The 23,214-nt window shown below is 41.7% G+C and overlaps 1 protein-coding gene across 1 annotated transcript; it reads right to left on the bottom strand.

The window, feature by feature from the left end:
• Positions 1 to 2,557: 2,557 nt before the first annotated feature.
• Positions 2,558 to 23,191, bottom strand: CUNH5orf22 (chromosome unknown C5orf22 homolog). The gene is made up of 9 exons (XM_089516592.1): positions 22,746 to 23,191; positions 18,085 to 18,230; positions 16,725 to 16,874; positions 14,792 to 15,260; positions 13,560 to 13,622; positions 12,288 to 12,409; positions 11,188 to 11,254; positions 6,645 to 6,784; positions 2,558 to 4,761 (listed from the first exon to the last, which is right to left on the bottom strand). Exons 1-9 carry the CDS (start codon positions 22,839 to 22,841, stop codon positions 4,605 to 4,607), a joined length of 1,410 nt encoding a protein of 469 aa, XP_089372718.1. The 5' UTR covers positions 22,842 to 23,191; the 3' UTR covers positions 2,558 to 4,604.
• Positions 23,192 to 23,214: the final 23 nt, after the last annotated feature.

The following is a 23,214-nucleotide window of genomic DNA, read 5'->3' as shown; positions in this document are numbered from 1 at the left end:
AGTTTTCCCTCAGTTAACTGCTGCTTACTCCTTGTGTAAGAGTATTGCCATTTTGGGTTCATACTGTAATAGTGTAAACTTCTTGGGTCCTTTATTGCCATTTTGACAATACAATACTATGCACCCTCCAGCAAAGTTTGAACAGAATATAAGAAAACTAATGCAAGCTGCAGATAGAAGTTGTCTCTTTTGTATTCTTTATAGGGCTAAGATACAAAACAAAATAATTACTTTTAAAAAGAATACAGTCCGTCCTCGCCTTACACGGGGGATCCGTTCTGGATCCCTCCACGTAAGGCGAATTCCGCCTATGCTCGAGCCCCATTGGAAACAATTGAATGGGACGCGCCGCCCCTTCTGGCCCGCGCACGCCCCACGGCTTGAGCGCATATGCTCAAGGCCGCATATGGCACGCCCGCGTATGGCGCGGGCGCACTGTATATATTTAAAAAGATAAAGGTTTACCCTTTGACAAGGTTTTCACGTCATGTCTGACTGTAGCGTGTGGTGCTCATTTCCCTTATTAAGCAGAAGGAACCAGCGTTGTCAAAGACAGCTCTGTTGTCATGTGGCCAGCATGACTGCATTGAACGCTGTTACCTTCCCACCAAAGTTGTACCTATTTATCTACTTGCACTTTTGCATGCTTTTGAACTGCAATGTTGGCAGAAGCTGGGACTAGTGATGGGAGCTCACTCTGTCACCCAGTGCCACGGCCTCGAACTGCTGACCTGCTGATCTTGCAACTGTCAGAATCAGTATTTAACTGCTCATGAGCATAAAACTGAAAATGTATTACTGTGAGAAATTGAAACTGGGAACAAAACAAACAAAAACCTTTCCAGATGTTTATTTCAAAACCAAATAGCTGCTTCTTGTTGTCTAAAGTTATCAATTGATCTTAAATTTTCCCATTAATTGTCCAACCGGCCTTGTTGGACTCTCTGACATTGATGACTCCATAACTTTAGACGTTACAAACCAAATCCTGCTGTGTCTTGCTAGTCAGATGTTTCACAAGAACCATTTTTTCCCCAGTGCCCCAAATCATTGCAAAACCTGCAGCCTTACCAAGCAACAAGCAAGTTGCAATGTAGGAGTGTTTGTGTATGCTATATTCAATGCAAGAGTTGTCTCAGCTTGAGCTTCATTGAACTGCAAAATGATGATGATGAGCTGTTAGAACAGAGACCAGGGCAGCCCCTTTCATGCTTTTGGTAGCTCTTATAAATCTTCATCCAGCTAGAAGTGATATATTAATTCCCCCAAGTCATGTTTTGCTGCAGAATTCAAACAGATCTAAATGTAGCAGAAAGACATTTCAGTTATAGCTGTTTGATACCGCTTTAATGGTCAGGACTCCATCCCATGGATTTTTAGTTTAGCAACAATCCACTGGAATTTCAAGTGGGGTTAAAAATACCCAATTAAGGTACTTAGTGGACTTTTAAAAAACAAAAACAAAATCTGCCTGGATGAGATTTAAATAAAAACAGGTGACAGTAATTACTAAATTTCTCTTTCTCAACGCATCTCAACATTTCCCATGAGATGAGGCAAACCACAAAACAGTAGGTAAAGTGCCCCACCTAGTGTGCAGCACTGCATTTAATATCAAATTTATAGATTACAAGTCCATTTACAAAAATACTAGGACTTCTTATTGGTACCAGTCCCACCTCTGTCCTCACTTAAGAACAGCAATAGCTGGCAGACCAGATTTACCCCAACCCTGTGCTTCCTCCTTCTCAATCCGCTCCAGACGACTGGGGGACTCTTCAGAAGTTAAAGTGGTAAACTGGGTGCAAGAGAGAGGAGGCTAAAAGGAAGCTCTGCTATATTCAGAAGTAATCTCACATGACTCTAAATGGAGACCTCTGATTCTATTTCATTGTGTTTGAAGACCTGGAGAAGTCCTGCAATCGCTTTAATTAGTCCAGAACTCACCAAGTGGAAAGACAAGTCACTGTTCTCCAAGTCTGTCACCTGTCTGTAATAGGGTGGCAAGAAAACTGACCTGCCACATACATTGGGATAGGAAACTGTTGGAAGCTAGGGGACTACATTGGACCGGTCTGGAGAACGGGGGTGGGCGGGTATCTACTACACAATGTCCAATAAAATTTTACACCAATTTCCAGATCAGTTCCCATTGTTTTTAAAGGATTCTCCTGGGTATAAAATAACTGAGAAGGACCCCCCCCCCCCATGTCCCCTAGGGGCACTGGGCATATTTTTGAGCCAATTTTCTCCTTCAAATTTTGGAAAACTGAGAGGCCATGAGACCCATTAAGAGGGTCTCGGGGGCTGTATATAGACCAAGGAACACAGTTTCCTCACCCTGATAAATTTGGTAATAAAGTGTTTAGAATCCACCAGAGCTGAATCGTCCTGACAGAGATGCTAGAGTTTCAGCTGCATAGCGCAACTGATCTTTCTCATTTACGGGTCTCAACTCAAGATTTGCAAGATAACTGACAACAATCCTGGGATGAAATATGAGAAGACAATCATTTTGCCTTAAAAGAAAGACTGTACAATTTTCAGAAGCAGAAAATTAACATAATCAGAAATAGTTTTATTGTGAGGGTAATGCCAAGCAATCAGGGGAAGGATCTCAAACACATTATGATCTCAAACACAGAATTGGTGTGTGACTTCAAGATGTTTCCAGTTTATGGCAACTCTAAGGCAAAACCATCGCAGGATTTTCTCAGCAAGATTTGTCCAGAGGGATTTGCCTTTGCCTTCCTCTGAGGCTGAGAGAGTGATTTCTTCAAGGTCAACCAGTGGATTTCTATGGCTGAGTGGGATTTGAACCCTTGTCTCCAGCTCTATACCACATTGTCTTTATCAAACATAGTTTCTCATATAAAAAAGACCATAACTGAAGAAAACACTTCAGTATTATTCAGGCATGGTCTGTATTACCATCATCATAATCATTATTTAATTATCTAGGCATTTATGGCTATTGAGAACCATTTATTATGGTCAACTATTCCACTGAAGATCAATGAAATGACTTCACAAACTCCTAGGAGTGGTCAAGTATTTTCTGAATTTTTTCTAGATGAACATCCTTTGGAATTTTTGCCTCCATTCAGACTGTATTCATATAGATCCAAGTCCATTAACTGCTTCTCCAGTTTGTTATGGATATACAGTTGTTTTTCACATATGTTTACAATCCACTATGAATACATAAATTTCTATTTAGGTCTGCATTTCTCTGATTGTCGACCATTACTTATTAATTGTATAGTACAGTTGTATTGATAGTGTAATTTTATGTGGTTGTTGCTGAAGTTGTCACACTGGGCTACTGTGTTTCCATATATGTTTCATATGATATACTATATATTGTTCTAATTGTTTCAGATTTCTTCATCAGCTATGGTTTTGCTTTGTATAATTTACTGTAAGGGTGCCACTTCTCTCTAAACTGTATCTGCTGTAATTTTATTAAGACAGCTTGGCTCATGTAAGTTTTTCTGTCACATCCTCAAAGACACAGAAGTTGCACACCATCTTTGTAAAGAGTGTTTTGTTGTTGTATGTTTTCAAGTATATGGTGACCCTAAGGCAAACCTATCACAGGGTTTTCTGGGGCTGAGAGTGTGTGACTCCCCCTCCAGGTCACCCAGTGGGTTTCCAGAGTTGAGCACGGGATTGGATTTCCTCCGATGCTCAACCCATCAACCATGCTGACTCTCAAAGAATGTTTTACCTGCTCTTTTTTATTTCACTTCTGGAAAGACCATACCTCTAAGCCATAAATAAAACGAGTGGGGTGTTTTTTTGCTTAAAAATTCAGCCCTAAAATATTTTTATGCAAAAAGTTGTTGAATTACTTCTCAGTGAGAAATGTTTGGATTCTAATAAAACTCAACCCTTCCTTCCCAGGTTTCCCCCCCCCCAATCTTTACATTCAAAATGTAAGCCAATTCAATACAGCAGGTGGAAGGTTACATTTACACTGGATAAATGTGAACCAATTCCCACCTAACTCAATGATATCAGACAAATCATTATTCTCTTGTCTAGCCGAAATTACAGGATAGTTTCTGGAAAATAGCAAGGTACTAATTCTATGAAGGCTACCTTGGCCATCTTTGGAAAAGAGTGGGAGAGAAATGTAAGGAAAACAATAAATGAAACAATCCAATTAATTTGGGGGGGGGGGGGGGACAAACACCCAAAGCATTGGTCAGGATTGGCCAATGTTTTAAAGTACAATACAAATGTCCAAACAAAACTTTCCAACTAGAAATAACCAAGGAAACAATTCAATAGTCACAGAATAAAATCAGGTATTTTTCCAAAGTCTGGCTGGCTTCGTTTGTTGTAAGACACCAGGAATACAAGAAGAACTATTTCTCAGATCTCCCTACTTCCTTTTATAAGCCACCTAACAAAGGAGTAACAAAAGGAACAACAGAAGCAATTTTAAAAAGAATTTTGGCTGATGAGCATCACTCAGCAATATGACAAATGGTTCAACTTTAGAGAGGACCTTTTGCTCTTATAGGATGCCTATCTGTAGATAGCAAAGCTACTTTTGTTATATCAAATTTTGTCATCCATAACTACAGCCCCATTGATTATGCTGTGGTAGAAGAATCTGTTCCAGGAGGATATGAATTTTCAAGGTATTCTAAATGAACATCCAGGGTGCCATATATCGATCGCAGCACATTTAAAACTTTTTCTTGTATGAGTTCAACTTGTTCTGCAGGACAGTAATCATCCAAGCTGGATCTGCAAATAAATTATAGTAATTCCTTTAAGTATCTTGCAAAGAACACTGTTATAAGATGGCAAAAGGCACAGTGGTTTTGCAGGTTTGGTTGACTTCTTATTTAAAATCCAGCTAGGATTTCATTTCTCATATAGATTTTCCTTGCTTCCAAAGAAACTGTGGCTACAATCCTAAAAACACATATTTGTTCAAATCCCACTGAATTCCATGGGACTTACTTCTTGCTGCATAAGGTTGCATTACCGGGGGTTGGATTACTATCTCATTTTACCGCCTGCCCTTCCCAGAAGGCTTAGGTGACTTACTTGCAAGAGGAGTTTTCTATTTTAGGTTATCCAGAGCTTAGCATACCATCTAAACTGTGCATCACTTTTATTGTCTTGTTCAGTGACAAATATTAAAGTTTTTATAATAGGCTTTGGGTGGTGAAGGCAAGAAATATGTTCATTCTTATTCTATCAGGAATTCTACACTGATGTGTCTGGCTCAGTCTAGTGGGAAGAGCCAGAAGAATTAATATTGGCTACTGAACAAGACTAAAATGTCAAAATGGTTCTTCCCCTTGCATTATTGTTTTGTTTAGATGCATGGGTCATTAACCTTTCCCCAGTTAAGGATTTATACCCAACAGACCATCACATCTATGGACTATGTATTTATTATATATGGTCTACTGATTGTTCGATAGATCTACTGTAAATTTTAATATTTATTTATCCCATTGCAATTAATTAATTTCCCAACTCTGCTTGCAATTTACTAGCCTCATAAATCAGATCCTATATTCTCCCCGCCACTTTTTTTTTCTTTTCATTTTAACTAAGGCCAGTGGCAACAAGCCAGCTTCATTAACAATTTATAGCTGGCTTGTTGCCACTAAGTTGAAATAAGATTACTGCAGGTTCAGATGATAGAGAGCACCAGAGTTACTGGAAAATAGAAAGAAAAGTATGAGGCTACAGTTTGGGAAAGAAGGAATGTATGAGTCCGAAGTCTGCTTAACTTTATTGTGGAAGTGATAAATCTTATGATTCAGTGCTAAATACAAACCATGGCTGGAATTCAGTATTACAGTAACAGATGTGTAACTTTGAGTTATAAATCCATAACTGATCCATATTTGTGAATACTATGTAGTCACAATTGTGGAACTAGTGCCATGATCATGAATGCCTTCCCAAGCCTACTTTACCTGGCATCAGCTGTGCAGAGAGAAGGGGTTCTGTGCTTCTGGTGAACAGGGCATGGGAGGAGGATGTTTCCACTCCCCTCCCACCAGTGAGCATAGCTATAAAGACTTGTGACAGAGACATTATTTAGTTACACATAGGCAGGATACAGACCGCCTAAAAAGGGAGGTCTGCCGGCGCCTTGTTTTGCTGTGCGAGGGACAAACTGTGTGGCTCCCTCGCACAGCAAAAGGAACCCGCAAAAAGCAGGATCTTGCGGCGCCATTGTGATGCCGCAGTGCACCAATGGTGCACTCACAGTGTCACAATGACGCCGGGACGTGCGGACACTAAGTGTCCGTTGCGTCAAAATGGTAGCACCCGTGTGTACAGGGTGCTGCCATTTTGATGCCGTCACATTCTAGGGGTGAGGCATATATGGGTGGTGCACCCTCAGCCAACCCCTAGCACGTGACGAGGGCGCGCTATAGGCCCGTCTAGATTGGGCCATAGATAACTAAGCAGGTGATGGAAAATTCTGTCTCATTTCATTATGTTTAATCTGAACCTGTAATTTTACTGTGACCAAACCTATCCTCAAAGCATGCATAACTGAAAGAGACACACTAACTGTAGCTGTACGTGACCTATCAAGTGTGGTCTGTTTAGCATACCACCCTGCAGACTAGGATGTGTCCCTGTTCCAAGCTTACCGGGCTATTGTCACAAGAGTTGGCTTTGGCAAGTTCCTCAAGAGATGTTTTACAGACTGTATAAGACCCTCTATCTCTTTCTCAGTGCTAACATGATGAGGAATTTCTGAGTAGTCACATGTAAGTCCAGCCTGATGGACCTGGGGAAAAGGGGAAAAAAGGACAATGTAAAGGAATTCATCATGGCATAACTCAGAAAACAGTACAGAAGCCAAAGGAAAAGAAAAAAGAAAAAGTAGAAAATCCTTAAGAATATTAATGAATTTAAGATCTAAGGTTTAGATTGTGTATTTGTTGTTGCTGTGTGTCTTCAACTAGCTTCCCACCTATGGCAACCCTAATACGACTCTATCACAAGGTTTTCTTCATAAGATTGATTCTCGCATGGGTGGGGGGTTATCACTGCCTTCCTTTGAGGCTGAGAGAATGTAACTTGCCCAAGGTCATCGAGTGGTTTTCCATGGCCAAGCAGGATTTTGAACCCTGATAGCCCAGTGTCCTAGTCCAACACTCTAAACATGTTTGCAAATATCACACTTTACATTATTGGCTGAGATCCAGTGGCCATGTTCAGATATCACAACACACCATTGACTATTGTGTGGAGGGCAGGGCAGGGGTGAGGGGATAAATTTAGTCTCCTCTTTGAGTCAGCCATGAGGAAGAGCTTGAAAGATTTTACCTCCACTTTTAACTACAAGGTTGTCATTTTGTCTGAAGCCAGCAAATTTAGATTAATCTGAAATTCAGTTTATATGACAACCCCCCCCTCCCCAATAAACTATGGTTCATTTGAACAAATCAATTGTGGCTTATGAAGCATGCCTAAGATTAATTACAGTTCAGGTGTTAGACGTAACACTGCACTGCAGTTAACTGAAAACTCAAAAACATCTCTTCCTTATGGCTGCATTAGAAGAAGAGAAGGGGGAAAGCACAGAAAACTAAGGGAAGGCTATATTTGTCCCTGTCATAATAAACAACAACAACAATAATAATAATAAATTTTATTTATATACCACTTTTCCACAGATCAAAGCGGTGTACAGACAATTAAAACCATACAATTACAGAACTCTAAACACAATCATTCGCCTTCAAGGGTAAGCAGGGAATTGATGGCAACAGGGTAGATAACTTCATTCTTCAGTGGGGAAGGCTTGACAAAAAAGAAGAGTTTTAAGCCTCTTTTTTAATGTTTCTAGGGGGGTTGTCAGACAGAGCTCCTCAGGTAGATCATTCCACATCCATGGGGCCACCACTGAAAAGGCCATCTGGGATGTGGCAACATATTTGGAAGGTGGAATTACCAGTAAGTTCTTCCCAGATGTTCTGAGTATGCGGGGCGGATCATATGGGGAGATGCGGTCCCTCAAGTAACTCGGGCCCAAGCCATGTAGGGCTTTATAGGTAGTGACCAACACTTTGTATTGCGCTCGGAAGTGAATGGGCAGCCAATGAAGATCTTTCAAGATAGGTGTTATATGGTCAAACCTGGACGCACCGGTGACCAATCTGGCTGCCATATTTTGTACTAATTGAAGCTTCCGGACTTGGTACAAGGGTACCCCATGTAGAGCACATTACAGAAATCTAATCGAGAGGTTACCAGAGCATGTACCACAGTTTCAAGGTCCCTTTGGCCCAGAAAGGGCTGCAGTTGGCGTATCAACTGAAGTTGATAGCAAGCACTTCTGACCAGTGTTGCCAATTTCGCGACTTTCACGCGAAAACGGGGACTTTTCAGAGCTTTTCGTGTGATTTTCGCGCCTGGCTCTTTTTCAGTGCCTTTTCAGCGACTTTGGCCCTTTCAGCTCCAGACTGCTTGAGTGTAACAGTTTTCAGCCAAGAGGGCTGGAGAAAAAACTCTCTCTCTAATGACTCCCTCTGAGAGCCAGGACGGAGCAAGCCCCCCAACCAACCCCAACTGTTTGGAGGAATCACATTCACACTAACAGTTCAGCCAATCAGAGAGAGGACAGGCATTCTCAGGCTCCAGGGGAAAGCAAAGGGGCTGCAGTGCTGGAGAGAGGCAGGGAGTGAGGGATCTTGGCTGGCTTAATCCCAATTGCCTGGGATTTCCAAGTCAGAAATAAATTTTAAGGCACACAAAGGCAATACTTGATAATGGTATCATGGCTTGATGTTGTGGACTTCTGTGTGGGCCTTAGAGTGACATTTGGATTTCTGAATTCCTGAGCTTGGGCAGAGTGCCCCAAGCCTACCTCTCAGGGTTGTTGTTGTACTGTGAGGTGGACCATTTGGGTTGTGTGATGTGAATGTGATGTCCCTGAGTGTGTGTGTGTTAGTGATTAAATATGCCTCTGAGCATGGGCAGAGCACCTGGTAAGTTGGCATCCCTGCCCTGTCTTCCCAGAATTTTGTTTTGTGGCTCTCTTTTTCGTTCCCTTTTCCATTGCCATCCATACTGCAGAAATAATCCAGTTTGGCACTGCTTCTAACTGCAAGGCTCCCTGCGATGATGGGATTCTGGGCACAACAAACCACCAAGCCCAGAATTTCATGCATGGAGCCCTGGCTGCCGGTAAAAGCACAGTCTCAACATGTCACAAGAAACTACAATTCCCAGGATTCCCTGGTTGAACAAGGGAATTGCCTCCACGCTTCCAGATCACAGCCCCAGAGAATGAGTCTACAGGATATCAGTGTTGGCAATTTAAGTCCAGTTCTTCAGCTGCATTTGGATTTAATAATGATAATAATAATGGTGATGATGATAGAGAGATCTTGCAGCACCTTTGAGACTCACTGAAAGAAAAGTTGGCAGCATGAGCTTTCCTAGACTTAAGCGTATTTCCTCAGATGCATGGGAATTGTAGTTCATTGTGGCACCAGAGCTCTTTCTCACAAAACTACAATTCCCAGAGTTCCCTAGCACTGAGCCAGGGCAGTTAAAGCGGTCTCAAACTGGATTATTTCTGCAGTATGGATTGGACCTTGAGCATTTTTAATAACGAAGGTCCAAAACACTGCAGAAATAATCCAGTTTGTGACCGCTTTAACTCTCCTGGCTCAGTGCTAGGGAATCCTGGGAATTGTAGTTCATTGTGGCACCAGAGCTCTTTCTCACAAAACTACAATTCCCAGGGTTCCCTAACACTGAGCCAGGGCAGTTAAAGCAGTCTCAAACTGGTTTATTTCTGCAGTGTGTCTTGGACCCAACTCAGGCTGCATCTTCACTCCAGACTCCAGAGACAATCCAGTTTCATACCGTTTTTACTGCCATGGCCCAGTGCTATGAAATCCTGGGAATTGTAGTTTGTTGTCACACCAGAGTTTGCTGAGAGAGAAGGTTAAATGTCTCTGAAAACTAGAATTCCCAGGATTCCCTAGCACTGAGCCATGGCAATTAAAAGGGTGTCAAACTGGATTTATTTCTGCAGTGCGGTTGCAGCCGAACACATTTCTATTTGGCACAAAGCTTCCTGAACCCCCTTCATGTCAAAATAAATATCTTAAAAGGACTGAAAGATTCTTTGTTTGGTTCAATGGTGATTTTGAGAGTTGAAATAAGTTACAATTATTTTTATTCAATTATGTTTACGTTTATTTGCAAAACATCCGCCATTTTAACATTATGGGAATTTTCTGGGAATTGTGACTGAATATTCCGTGTGATCTGGGGGGATTCAGCGGGTTTTGGACAAACATTTCCGGGAATTATCTCCAAGGCTTGTTGGCAACACTGCTTCTGACCGTCGCATCTACTTGAGATGTCAACTGCAGAGATGAGTCCAGAAGTACTCCTAAACTGCAAACTTCGTCCTTCAGGGGAAGTGTGACCCCGTTCAGGACAGGAGGATAAATTTCCTTTCTAAGGCCTGGGGGACCTATCACCAGTACTTCCGTTTTCTCTGGATTCAGGCTGAGTTTGTTTTCCCTCATCCAGCCCATTACCAACTCCAGGCAGGCATTCAGAGGAGAGATGCCATCCTTAGTCACTGTATCAGTCGGGGACACAGAGAAACATATTTGGGTGTCATCAGCATACTGATAACGCCGTGTCCCGTGTCTCTGCATGATCTCTCCCAGCGGTTTCATGCAAATGTTAAACAAAGGGGGGACAAAATAGCTCCCTGAGGGACACCAGATGTCAGTTCCCTCTTAGAGGGGCAAGTGTCCCCCAACTACACCATCTGGAATCTGCCTGAGAGGTAGGAATGGAACCACTGGAGTGCAGTGCCCCCGATGCCCAGCTCTCTCAGGCGCTCCAGGATACCATGGTCAATGGTATCGAAAGCCGCTGAGATGTCCAAAAGCACCAACAGGGTCACACTTCCCCTGTCGCTGTCCAGACGGAGATCATCGACTAAGGCGACCATGGCAGTCTCAACTCCATAACCTGTTCTAAAGCCAGTTTGAAATGGGTCCAGATAATCGGTTTCATCCAAGACTGCTTGGAGTTGGACGGCGACCGCTCTCTTGATCACCTATGGTTTACTGTGATCCCAAAGTCAGCTACTATCCAGGATGCAAATGCCGCATAGTAAAAAGTCAGTCTAGAAATTCTGTAAAAAATTACCATCTCATAATCAGGGGTTTCCATTCGATTTTTCAAGCTGCACACAAGAGGAAGTAGATTTTTCATCCTGTTGGAAAAGCATACAAATACCCCAAAACCAGTAGTTAATTTCAAATGAAACAATCCTATGCAAGTGCTATGAACTCCAAAACACACTACAGAAATAATCTAGTTTGAGGCTGCTTTAACTGCCTAGGCTCAATGCTAGGGAAGTCTGGGAATTGTAGTTTTGTGAGACATTTTGCCTTCTCTAATAGATAGCTCTGGTGCCACAATAATCTACAATTCCCAGGATTCCCTAGCACTGAGCCAGGGCAGTTAAAGCAATCTCAAACTGGATTATTTCTGCAGTGTATTTTAGACCAAAGACACACAGCAGAGTTTTACTTCATGGACTGTGCCCTTCTGCAGGCTGGGAAATATTCCTTCTCCATCCTTGTCCTAATCTAAACAGTTACTGCAGGATTCTTCTAGAAAATCCATGTGAGATTAAATGGCAAGACTGACCATCTGAAACTTTCACAGAAGCATGAGAATTAAAATTATAATGGTGCAGCACATAAACTGCCTCTACTGAAAAATAGTGCATTTTGCGGGGGGGGGGGGGGTGTCAGGACTTTCTTCGTGTTAATGCTTTGATCACTGAAAATGATTTCACAGCTTTACAACTTTTTTTTAGATTTCAAATGGCTTTTATTTTGTTTTGTGAGCTGCCTCGTGAATCCAGCTGGAAGATGGGAAAGAAAGGCTTAGCTTGTTAAAAGATCAGTTGTAGCATAAAGGAATTTTGATTCACAAAAGCTGATGCAAAAACCAGCTGATGGTAATGCATGTATTTATTCTTTTCAAATTCTTGTTGGGATTCATCAGCTGGCCAAGACCAGAGCTTAAAATTTTACTTTTTGGGGGTTACAACTCCCAGAATTGCCCAGCAACCATGACTATGGGCAATTCTGGGAGCTAAAGTTCAAAACTTAATTTCTCCAAGCTCTGTCCCTGCCTGTTTCTTAAAGTAAGTATGATCTCTATCACATCACATTCTTAAATATATGTTTACAGTAACCCTGGATGAAAATTCAAGGCTAACACAGTTACTGTACCCGGGATGTGAAGCCCATCTTTGCAAGTTCTCTTCAGTGTCGTCATCACACAAATCAGCAAAGGCTGCCTCTAGATCCTCCAGCTGGTGGATGCGATTCTCAACACAGTCAAGCAAGTCTTCCTTTAAAAGAAAAAAGCCAATGGAATCCTGAGCAAACCTAAGGCACTTTGACTCAATGGTTAATTCTTGAGTAGAGGAAAGGGCTTCCTGCAAACTCTGTAGATGTTGCCATGTGTTTTTTTTTTTTGGGGGGGGGGGGGCATTTCCCTGCAGTGTAGTGCTCTCTGGAATATATTCTGTGGTAGGGAAGAGAAACAGAACCACTGAGAAAGGCTCTCTCTATATGGTTAAAGCATGTATAGGCAACTATAGCCTTCCATATATTATTGGACTGGAAATCCTATAATTCCTCACTATTGGCTATGTTGGTGAGGGTTGTGGGAAATCATGGGACAGAAACTACAGGTGCCAACCCCGAAAAAGATAATTCTACGAGGTCTGTGACACCAACCACCCCACCAAGTCATGAGACCCTGGAATCGGTCTGAAAATGCTGGGTGATAACACCAGCTCTGTTTAACTCCATGATGAAAAGCAGTTCTCTCTAGGTATCATTAGCATTAAAGTAGGACTGAAATCCATTGGCATTAAGCATACATTTAAATTTTATAACACTACTGATTGCAGTAATATTGGGGTCAATATCCTTTGGTTCACATCTACTGGTTTCATTTAGAGATTTTCATGTGCAACACTACCTATGAGATCGTCATCTTGAACATGACTGGCAGTGTCAACTTTGGTGGTCTAGGCCACAATCAGAGGGGGAAAGGACATGACTAGTTCCTTTGGCAAGGAAGTTAATTTGTTTGGATAGGAGTGTCCAAAATGCTCTTAATGTAGTGGCTAACAACAGAAGGGCATAATGTGGATACTCATAAAAATTCCAGAGCCAAAAACCATTTAGAATAACAACAACGAACAAGTACATGTGTGGGAGAATTAAATGTTTTCCCTTTCTGCTTGAGGGAGTGAATTTTGTTGTGTCAAATTTACACTCATGGTAAAGCTCCATGCAAATTAATGTAATTTGTGAGAAAAATAATCTCTAAGGCTCTGCTACAAAGTAAACAGGCTAGCACAGTTGCAAATCAGTCACCATTTCCCCCTTTGCACCGTCTCATTCAGATCCCCAAAACACCATTTCACAGGCTTTCTGAAGAAAACAAAATGGACTACTTCAGTCTCTTCTTCTGCAGCCACTACTAACCTCTGAGGAACTGCTGTTGGGCTTCTTAAAACTGTACAATTCTTGCAAAATCTTATATTCTTCCTATTTTAACAAAAAGAAAAGCAAACAAATTATAATACAATAGCTGTATGCTTTTAACTGACAGACTTTTTAAAAGCTCCCTTCCTTGTTTTTGGAGCTGTGTCCCTTCAGGTTGTTTCCAACTTACAGCAACCCTAAGGTGAACCTATCATGGGTTTTCTAGGCAAGAGTTGTTCACATGAAGTTTGCCTTTCCTTCCTCTGAAGGTGAGAGACTTGCCCAAGTCACCTAGTGGGATTCCTTGGCTGAGCTGGGAATTCAAACCCTGGTCTCCAGAGTCATAGTCCAATACTCAAATTACTACAGCACACTGGCCCCAACTCAGTTAATCAATCTTCTGCTAGTGAAGCATCTTTTTAACATGCTCCTATGCCTGAAGGAAGGCACACTGGAGAAACAAAGACTTGCATTTTTGGGATGCAGAGGCATGCCTGGAGTAACCAACGAAGTACACAAAACTGAAACTGTTGTAAGTGATTCCTCTGTAGCTGTGAGTGCTAGAGCCACCTGCAGGAGGCAAGGCAAACAAGCAGCTGCATCCAGAATCCTTTTTTGGGTATGCCTCGAACAGCATATCAAAGGTAAAATGGCTTGGGGTTGTTGTTTTTTAGGTCAATAGATGCAAAGCTTGGAAAAATTACATTTGGAAGACAGCTCCCAGAATTCCCCAGCCACATGGCCACTTGCTGAACTTCTCAGCCAGCACAGGGAATCCTAGAGTTGTGCTCAAAAGCCTGCTTCAGCAACTACCATCTCAACATGTGTAGATCTATAGGTTTAGTCACCAAAATCAACATAATAAAAAGGGTGGGGGCAGGACTAGACCCCGGATGCATTTTGAAAGGAGCCTTCATGAAATCTGCAAAACATTCAAAATGTTTTTGATGAGCATGAAAAGCTTCTGTTTTCACTTTGAACTGATTTTCCACCTTTCTGGGAGGGGGGATTTAGGATAACTAGTGGTGTTGAGGGTTGGGAAGGAAAACCCACTACATTTTGTGGTTTTAACATAATAACTGCTTGCAAAAAATTGAGGGAGGGGGTGGAGTCTGGACTTCATTGACGGCTCCTTAGGGAATGTAAAACTGGACCCCAAGGGGCAAATGTAACCCATGGACTTGACTTTGTCCACCCCAATTACAAAATCATCACATCATCCACTGGTTTACCTGAGTGTATATTTCTTTAAAAGGGTTCTTCACTGAAAAGAAATCCAAGTCAATATCTAAAACAAAAGCACTGCCCTTGTGCAATACTTGGAGAATGTCTTTGACCAGCTCTGTCGTCTGGCAGGTGTGATTCCCAAAGGAACAAGATGTAGAGGGATCTTGAATACCAGCAGTCTTCTCATGGACAATCCCTATTTTTTCCAAACCTTCCGTCTCCAGATCTGTAGGGTTGGGGGCAAGGAAGAATCCATCATCCTTCGATGATGAGGCAATAGTGGCATTTGCTGCACTGGCCTCACTCAACTTGAGCTTCTTTGCAGAAGGCAGAGGATGACTTTCCTCCCAGTTGCTAGACGGTCTGGAAGGATTCACAAGGCGGACACTCAGATGCAAAGATTTCTCATTTTCTAGCTGATCAGCAGGAACATAGAGACCGTCAGAAAGGAAATAATTATCTGTGCTTGTGACCCTGCAATAATAATGCATCTTAGCAGTTATGTAGCACATTTCAAGAACAGATGCAAGATATAAAAAACATTCTGGGGGTGCAGCTATTGGGGAAGGGGCAAAATAAGAACACTGGCCTTCCCCAAAGGAAATTTTCTTTCATTCCCATAATCTCTAGCATTGAGGAAAGTTGTACATTAAAAATAATTCACAACTGAAAGTGTTGCTTTTGCTGCACCTCTGTTCCTTAGGTCACCTTGTCTGCTGCTTTTCCGTGGATGTCTAAACTATATTTCTAAATGCTCAACTGAGCAGAATTCTTCCTGGAAGGCAATGCCCACATTTTTCCCCCTCCACAGTAGCTGTACTCTTGGAAATGGCTTGCCAGAACAGCCCATGATCCCACCCTGTTTCATCTTCTCTTTCTGAGGGTAATAAGAATGTAGAAAAAATGCTTCATTTAGGGCTAAAACACCCAGAATCTTCCAAACACTATTGCTAATGGCCTGATCAAATTTTGGCTCAATCTCCCCCCCCCCCTCAATTTTTTTTCACTTTAAACTCTATTTGGATTGTTATTGCCCTTTAGGTCAGAAATCTACTGGTAGCACTTTGGATGATATCCTTTAGATCTCCACGGGTGTACATCTTCCAGTGGTTTCATCATAGCAACACACTGACTTTTACCACCTAAATTATACAGCTGCAAGGTGGGAGGGAAAAGGCCATGCAAAGCCTGGGGAAAAATAAGGTATTTTTTTAGGGAGTCAGATGTTTTTGATGTGCTGGTGCAGCCTGCTGGGAGCCATGAGGGTAAAATAATGGCCCTCCCTCTCACCACAGTTGCCTATCCCAGATTACTACTATTTGCTAACTATCAACCCTTATTTCTTTGGCTCAACCATATTTTCTTATAATTTAATGGTATATGGCTATAATAGCTAATTTGTTATAACCCATCTTGAGTACATACTGAAAGAAGGAAGGAGAAGCATTTTTCTAAACAAAGATTTTAAACAATCATTTGTTTCTTTTGCTCAAAAGAGAGAACTTGGACATGGCTGTAGGGCTACAACACTTAATTGGGAGTAAGCCCAGTTAAACTCAAAGAAGACTTAGAACCCGAACAGACAGACCAAAATAAAGCTGCTTTGGGCCACTTTGGAAGTGTGCTGTTTAAATGACACATGTGTCCTAAGAGACTGGAAGCCACACCAAAGTGCAGCTTTGGTGCAGCTTCTGGCCTCTTAAGATGTGTGTGTTATTTAAACAGCATACCTCCAAAGTGACCCAAAGCAGCTTTATTTTGGCCTGTCTGTTTGAGGCCTTATTTTTGAGTAAACACACATATAATTGGGCCATGAAGATGCTAGACAAAATACAATGTGCAGCCTGAAGTGAGAACACATGCTACCAGTCCTACCAGCCAAGTATATACCAAACCCAGCTCTTTGAACACTGCTAAACAAACACAGGCCACACTTACCTTATTGTAGTGGTGGAAGTGTCTTTACCTACTAAAAAGTGATGGGTCCCTTCTTCAATTTGTTGAGCCCAGACTGGATGTAACCATATAACTTGTGAAAAATGGCCAGCATATACAGCAGGCATAATCCAGTTTTCAATACTTAGTTCACTGTAAAAGAACATAAGGTGACACAGATTGAGGAAAGCACTACTGTCGGAGAATGTGAGGTGCAAATCTCTCTGTCATAATATATCTAATGTGTAGCACATCCAAAAGAAAACAATAGAATGCTTTAAAACAAATCCAATGGGGCAACAAATAAATGAGCAAACAGTTAGGAAAAATTCAACTATTATGGCAAGGAAACAAAGGTTCAAACACACTGCAGAAATAATACAGCTTGAGATGGCTTGAACAGCCCTAGCTCAATGCTAGGAAATTCTGGGAATTGTAGTTTTCCAAAATAGTATAAATTCCAAATAGCAAACCTTGATTTTCTATTTTAAATAAAGGACACCATTTTGCTCTGCCATTATATTTAATGGAGCCTGAGCATCCACAGATTTTGTTATCCATATGGGATTGTGGAACCAAACCCCAGTAGATAACAAGGCCCCACTGTGTGTGTGTGTGTGTGTGTGTGTGTGTGTGTGTGTGTGTATTCATTAAAGATTATTTGTAATTCTGCAAATCATACAAGCCATTGTATTCCCTATTATCATGTATGGATGTGAGAGCTGGACAGTTAACAAGATAAGATGAAAATCAATGCATTCACTTCTGGAGAAGAGTGCTGAGGATCCCACGAATTGCCAAAAAGACAAACAAATGTGTCCTAGAGCAGATCAAGCCAGAGTCTCCCTGGAGGCCAAGATGACAAAACTGATGCTGTCATACTTCGGGCACATCATGAGGAGGGAAGACTCACTCAAAAAATAATAATAATAATAATGCTAGGAAAGTTGGAGGGAAGTAAAAAGAGAGGAAGGCCATATGCTAGATGGATGGACTCTATTAAGGAGATCATGGGTATGAGTTTACAGGACCAAAGCAGAGCAGTGGAGGGCAGGGAGTCTTGGAGATGTCTCATCCATAGGGTCTCCATGGGTCCAGAGCAACTTGAGGGCAGTTAACAACAAAAAACAATAAAGCCTTTCCACATTGTACATTTGAGTAGCTTTAAGTCTCATATGCCCTCTTCTGGCCATTTAGTAAAAACACACTCAGAACTATCTTGCTTACTACAAATAAAAGACCCAAAATTTAACTTCCAGGATACAATTCTGTGATGTTGGAGTGGTCCAAGGATGGGGTCAGGACACCAAAGCACATAAAAATATGCCATTCAACAACTGCAGCAGAGATCAGAGGATCCTACCTAAACAGAGCTTCTTTGTCAAACACAGTGTCTGCAGGCATATTCACTGGGATGAGAAGGTCTGGGTGAGAATCCAAATGGACAAAACTAATGTTGCTGGCAGGAAGATGTTTTGAACCAATGGCTCGGTAAATGAAAGGGAGAACCTGGAATAAACAGGGAAACAAGTATTTAAATTAGGGGAAAGCAAAGAATCTCAGTGCAGTACAACTATTCATATACAGCCCTAGTTGGAGTTCTGTGGGCATGAAGAGAGAAAGCACTAGAAAGGGAGAAGTGACTATTACTTAAAAAAAGAGAGAACCAGTGTTCAGCTAACCGCTTGTAACTGATGATTCCCATGTCAGTGGGGTAGCAAATCCATTCTAGATTTTAAACTTGGCCAGTGGTCCCCAAACCATTCCCTTTAAGGGATTTTGGACTTCAGCTCCCAGAATCTCAGACTACTGGCCAACATCTTTCCCAAACCAATGCCACTCCAAAAAGTCCATCTAGACAGAGCACAAAAAAGAAGAAAAGAAGCATCTATGCCAGAGGCTTTGTTAACTGAGCTATGCATGTATAGGTTGAATCTCCCTTATCCAAAATCCAAAACATTTTTCCATAGGTGGCTGAGATACTGACTTCTTTGCTTTTTTTAAATTTATTTTTAATAGTTTATTTCATAAAAAAACATTTACAATACAAACACATAACATATACATACAAACATACAGAATATGTAAACACTTGACACTTATATTCTTTCATACCTAGCACTTCTACTTACATCCTTCCATCTCCCATACAACAAACAACATAAATTTTCCTGTAACTTTGGGTAACCTTATATCCACTGAAATCCAAATAATGTTATAACTTGATTACTTCTCATTTCCTTAATTTAAATTTTGTCATCTGTTTCCTTATATAAGGAAAGAGATGAAACTAAAGATAGAATAAAAAAAAGACTCTATATAGTTCAAAGGAAATCTCCTTACATTTTGTTGGTATTGCCTTTGACTGATATGTACATAAGATCAGGCTCTATCAAACAATTGATTTCTACTGCATCTTAATTTAGATGACCAAATACTTCGAAGTACTGTATTTACCACTCCTGAAAGGGTAGGTATAGGGTGGTGGTGGTGGGGGGGGGGGGGGAACTGCACCTAAAAGTTCATATTTTTACCATTCCTTCAAAAGACTTAGGGGCGGCCTGTAGGTGCACCTTTCCCCGCCGGATCAGGGCCTCAGTGGCCAGAGCGGCAGCCGCTAAAGCCCCGATCCGCTGCTTTCTGGGCTGCGGGGAAGCGGCAAAAGGCCCCTTCCCCGCAGCCTGGAAAGGGGTGTCCTTGGGGCTTCAAGCCCCAAGGATACCCTGCGGTGGCGGGGAGAAGGAGAAAGGGGCCGTTTGGCCCCTTTCTCCTTTGGTCTGCTGGGTGCAGCCGTCCGAAGGCTGCTCCCAGTGGACCAAACCAGGAAGGAGCTCCGAAACGGAGCTCCTTCCAGGGTCGCGGAAAGGGCGCCCTAGGCGCCCTGCCGTGACCCCAATACGTCACAACCACCGCCCTGTCTTAACCCTAGTACGCGCTCCGCGTGTACTTTTTAGCCCGTCTGTAATGGGCCTTAGTGTCATTTTATCCCCTTTTTTTCCAAAGAAATTAAACACTTGTTTCCATGTTTCTAAAAACTTTTCTGATGATTCATAGTTTAGTTTTCTTGTCAGTTTATCTGACTCAAATATCTCGTATAGTTTAGCAAACCAATCTTTTAAATTTGGAACCTTTTGACTTTTCCAAGTTTTCGCATAAACCATCCTAGCTGAACAGATCATATAAAAAAAGCACACATCCATATCTCCTTTCCAAACTTTCGTCAATCATGTTCAAGAGAAATATTTCTGGTTTGTCCTCTAATTTGACATTCAATATTTTATTAACAGTTTTCTGTATGGTTGACCAAAACTTTTTTGCCTTTTTGCATTTCCACCAGAGGTGGTATATTGTCCCTTTTTTCTTTTTACATTTCCAGCAGACTTCTTTGCTTTCTGATGGTTCAATGTAAACAAACTTTGTTTCTTGCACAAAGTTATTTTAATTTTTAAAAAATAAAATAAAATTGCCTTCAGGCTATGCATATAAAGTGTATATGAAACGTGAAGGAATTGTGTTTAAACTTGTTCCCATTCCAAGATATTCCAGATTTGTATCCTATTGTCTGGCAACAATGTATATATCACCACTATGGTTGCAAAAAATTGATCTGGCTGCAAGTAAGTTAAGATCTGTGCACTAAAATTATTTATATAAGAATTATACAGGGGGGATGAAGATATATGGTACCCCATTCGGGGGCTATTAATTTATATTGAATATGATTTTAGATTTTTGCATTTATACTTTTTTGTATTATTTGCTTGTTACCTGTATTCCATTTTAAATGTATTATTGTTACTGTATTTTATTTGTTTGCATTTTACATCAATTAAATCGAATTGTGATGGCCTATGTTGTTGTTGGGTGCCTTTGAGTCATTTCTGACTTATGGCGACCCTAAAGCCAACCTATCATGGGGTCTTCTTGGTACGTTTTCTTCAGAGAAGGTTCGCCATTGCCATCCTCTGGGGCTGAGACAGTGTGACTTGCACAAGGTTTTGCTTAGTAATTTCCAAGGTCAAGTTGGGATTTGAACCCTGGTATCAAGAGCCATAGTCCAACACTCAAATCACTGGCTCACTGGCTTATCGCTTTCAGCAACAAATAAGAAGAACAACATTATGTATATGTACATATATGTATACATACATATATATTTGGTTTTTTAAAAACTTTACTATTTTATTAATTTTTAAAAAAATAAATGTGTTTTGAAAAAATGTGTACTTATATATTTGTTGTTGTTGTCGTGTGCCTTCAAGTTGCTTCTGACTTATAGCAACTCTGTCCTTGGGTTTTTCTTGGCAAATTTCTTCAGAGGGGGTTTTCTTCTCAGACGTTTCTTCTGAGGTTGAGAGAGTGTGCCTTGCCCAAAGTCACCCAGGGGCTTTCCATAGCAGAGCCAGGATACACACACACACACACACACACACACATTTATGTATGCATGTGTATATTTCATTCATTCTAAAATAAAACAAACAATGCAGAAATCCAAAGCACTTCTGGCCCCAAGCATTTTGGAGAAGGAAAACTCAGCTTGTTCTATACAGAGTGCAATATTTAGGCAGTACAGCTCTTTTACACATAACGTGCCCAGAAGAAAATCCACACAAGCTGCATCCACACTGCAGAAATAATCCAGTTTGACGCCCCTTTTAACTTCCACGGCTTCCTGCTCTGGAATTTGTAGTCTTGTGGTCCAAAACACACTGCAGAAATAATCCAGTTCCAGACAGCTTTAACTGCCCTGGTTCAATGCTAGGGAATGCTGGGAACTGTAGTTTTGTGAGACATTGAGCCTTCTCTGTCAGAGAGTGTTCTGGTGCCACAATAAACTACAATTCCCAGGATGCCCTAGCTCTGAGGCAGGGCAGTCAAAGCGGTCTCAAACTAGATTATTTCTGTAGTGTGCTTTGGACCTTCCTGTGTTATTTCTATTGAGTCAGAGTCTACTCCAGTTGACTCTGCACTGAGTGTAAATTTGACCTGAGCTTGGTTATCTCCTTACATACCTTGCGTAAGTGCATTCTATGGCTAAAAATAATGGTACAAAGCTGTACCCCGAGGACACTTTATTTGCTTGTGCAAAAATGTTCTAGTGATTTGATGACTGACCATTAAGGATGATTGCTTGAACACTACTCCACCTTTGCTGCATATGCTTTGACAAGAATGAAAAGGCTATTACAAGTATAGTTTTTGTGGGTTTTTGGGGCTATGTGGCCATGGTCTAGAAGAGTTTATTCCTGATGTTTCGCCAGCATCTGTGGCTGGCATCTTCAGAGAATGCTGACCTGGAAAAGACTGGCTATATATAGGATACTGTGTGACCCTGGGTAAGGAGGGACGATGCCCATGTTAATCTGTGTGTTGTTCTGTTGCAGATGGCCGGGCCTCTGGGTGGGAGGATATGCAAAAGAGGATTAATACACAAGCGATGAGAGCTCTGTTGTCCCAACAAACTACAAATCCCAGGAGTCCCCAGCATGGAGCCATGGCGGTCAAAGTGCCTTATTTCTCCAGCGCAGACGCAATGCTTATAGCCACTGCCACTGAGATTGAGAGAGAGGGCCTTCTCGGTGGCTGCCCCTAGACTTGAACTCTCTGCCCAGGGAGATCGGAATGGCTCCCTCCTTGATGGCCTTCCGCTGTCATAATTTAATTCCTTTTTAAACGGTTGAAATCATGTAAATTCTTTAAATGATTATTTAAATCAGGTAAATTCTTTAAATATTCGATCATGAATTATTTAGTAACAAATAATAAAATAATAATAGTTATTATTATTATTTAAATAATTATTTAAATATAAAATCATTTTAATCATGTACTTCACCTGCCCCTTTCTGTTTTGAATTGAACTGTTGTGCCTTGGTTTTAATACAAATTAAAACGTATACAAATCAATATAATAATAATAATAATAATAATAATAACACATATAGTAATGATGATGATGATGATCTGTGTGGTGCAGAGGCAGCCCGAGGTCTAGAAGGTTCCAGCCTGGCCCCCACTTACGTCGTGATGATCCTCCGCCACCCAGACGGGCAAAGCCGGGAAGGTCCGCAGGGGGCTGGCCCCAGCGCTTCCAGGCCCTCCTCCGCCTTGGCTCATCTCGGGAGCCCTTCCAGCTTTCCACCATCCGCCAAGGCTCTAAGACGGAACGCCTTCCAAGGCCGAGGGAACGCTCAGCCCCGCAACGTTCCAAGGCTCTAGCTCAACGTTCCACGGTCCGAACTCTCTGGCTTCCAACGTTCCAAGGTCCGAACTCTGGCGCCGGCAGCGTTCCAGGGCCAGAATTCTGGCGTCGCCAACGTTCCGGGGGAGGGCTGTGGAGGTGACACCGAGCCAGGCATGGTGGGAAAGCGGGGAGGAGGGGCCACGGGGCTCCTCTCTTCTCCCTTCCGATCTGAACCTCCAAAGCCTTATAAATAGTTGTGGATCGTTTGATTTCTCTCTCTCTCTCTTTCTCTGCCTTCCGTTGCAG

Source organism: Sceloporus occidentalis, unplaced genomic scaffold, assembly GCF_023333645.1.
Source record: "Sceloporus occidentalis isolate IW3139 unplaced genomic scaffold, rSceOcc1.0.p SCAF_3, whole genome shotgun sequence".
Lineage (NCBI taxonomy): Eukaryota > Metazoa > Chordata > Lepidosauria > Squamata > Phrynosomatidae > Sceloporus > Sceloporus occidentalis.
Note: the sequence above shows the minus strand (reverse complement) of the source record. Positions and strands in the feature narration are given on the sequence as shown.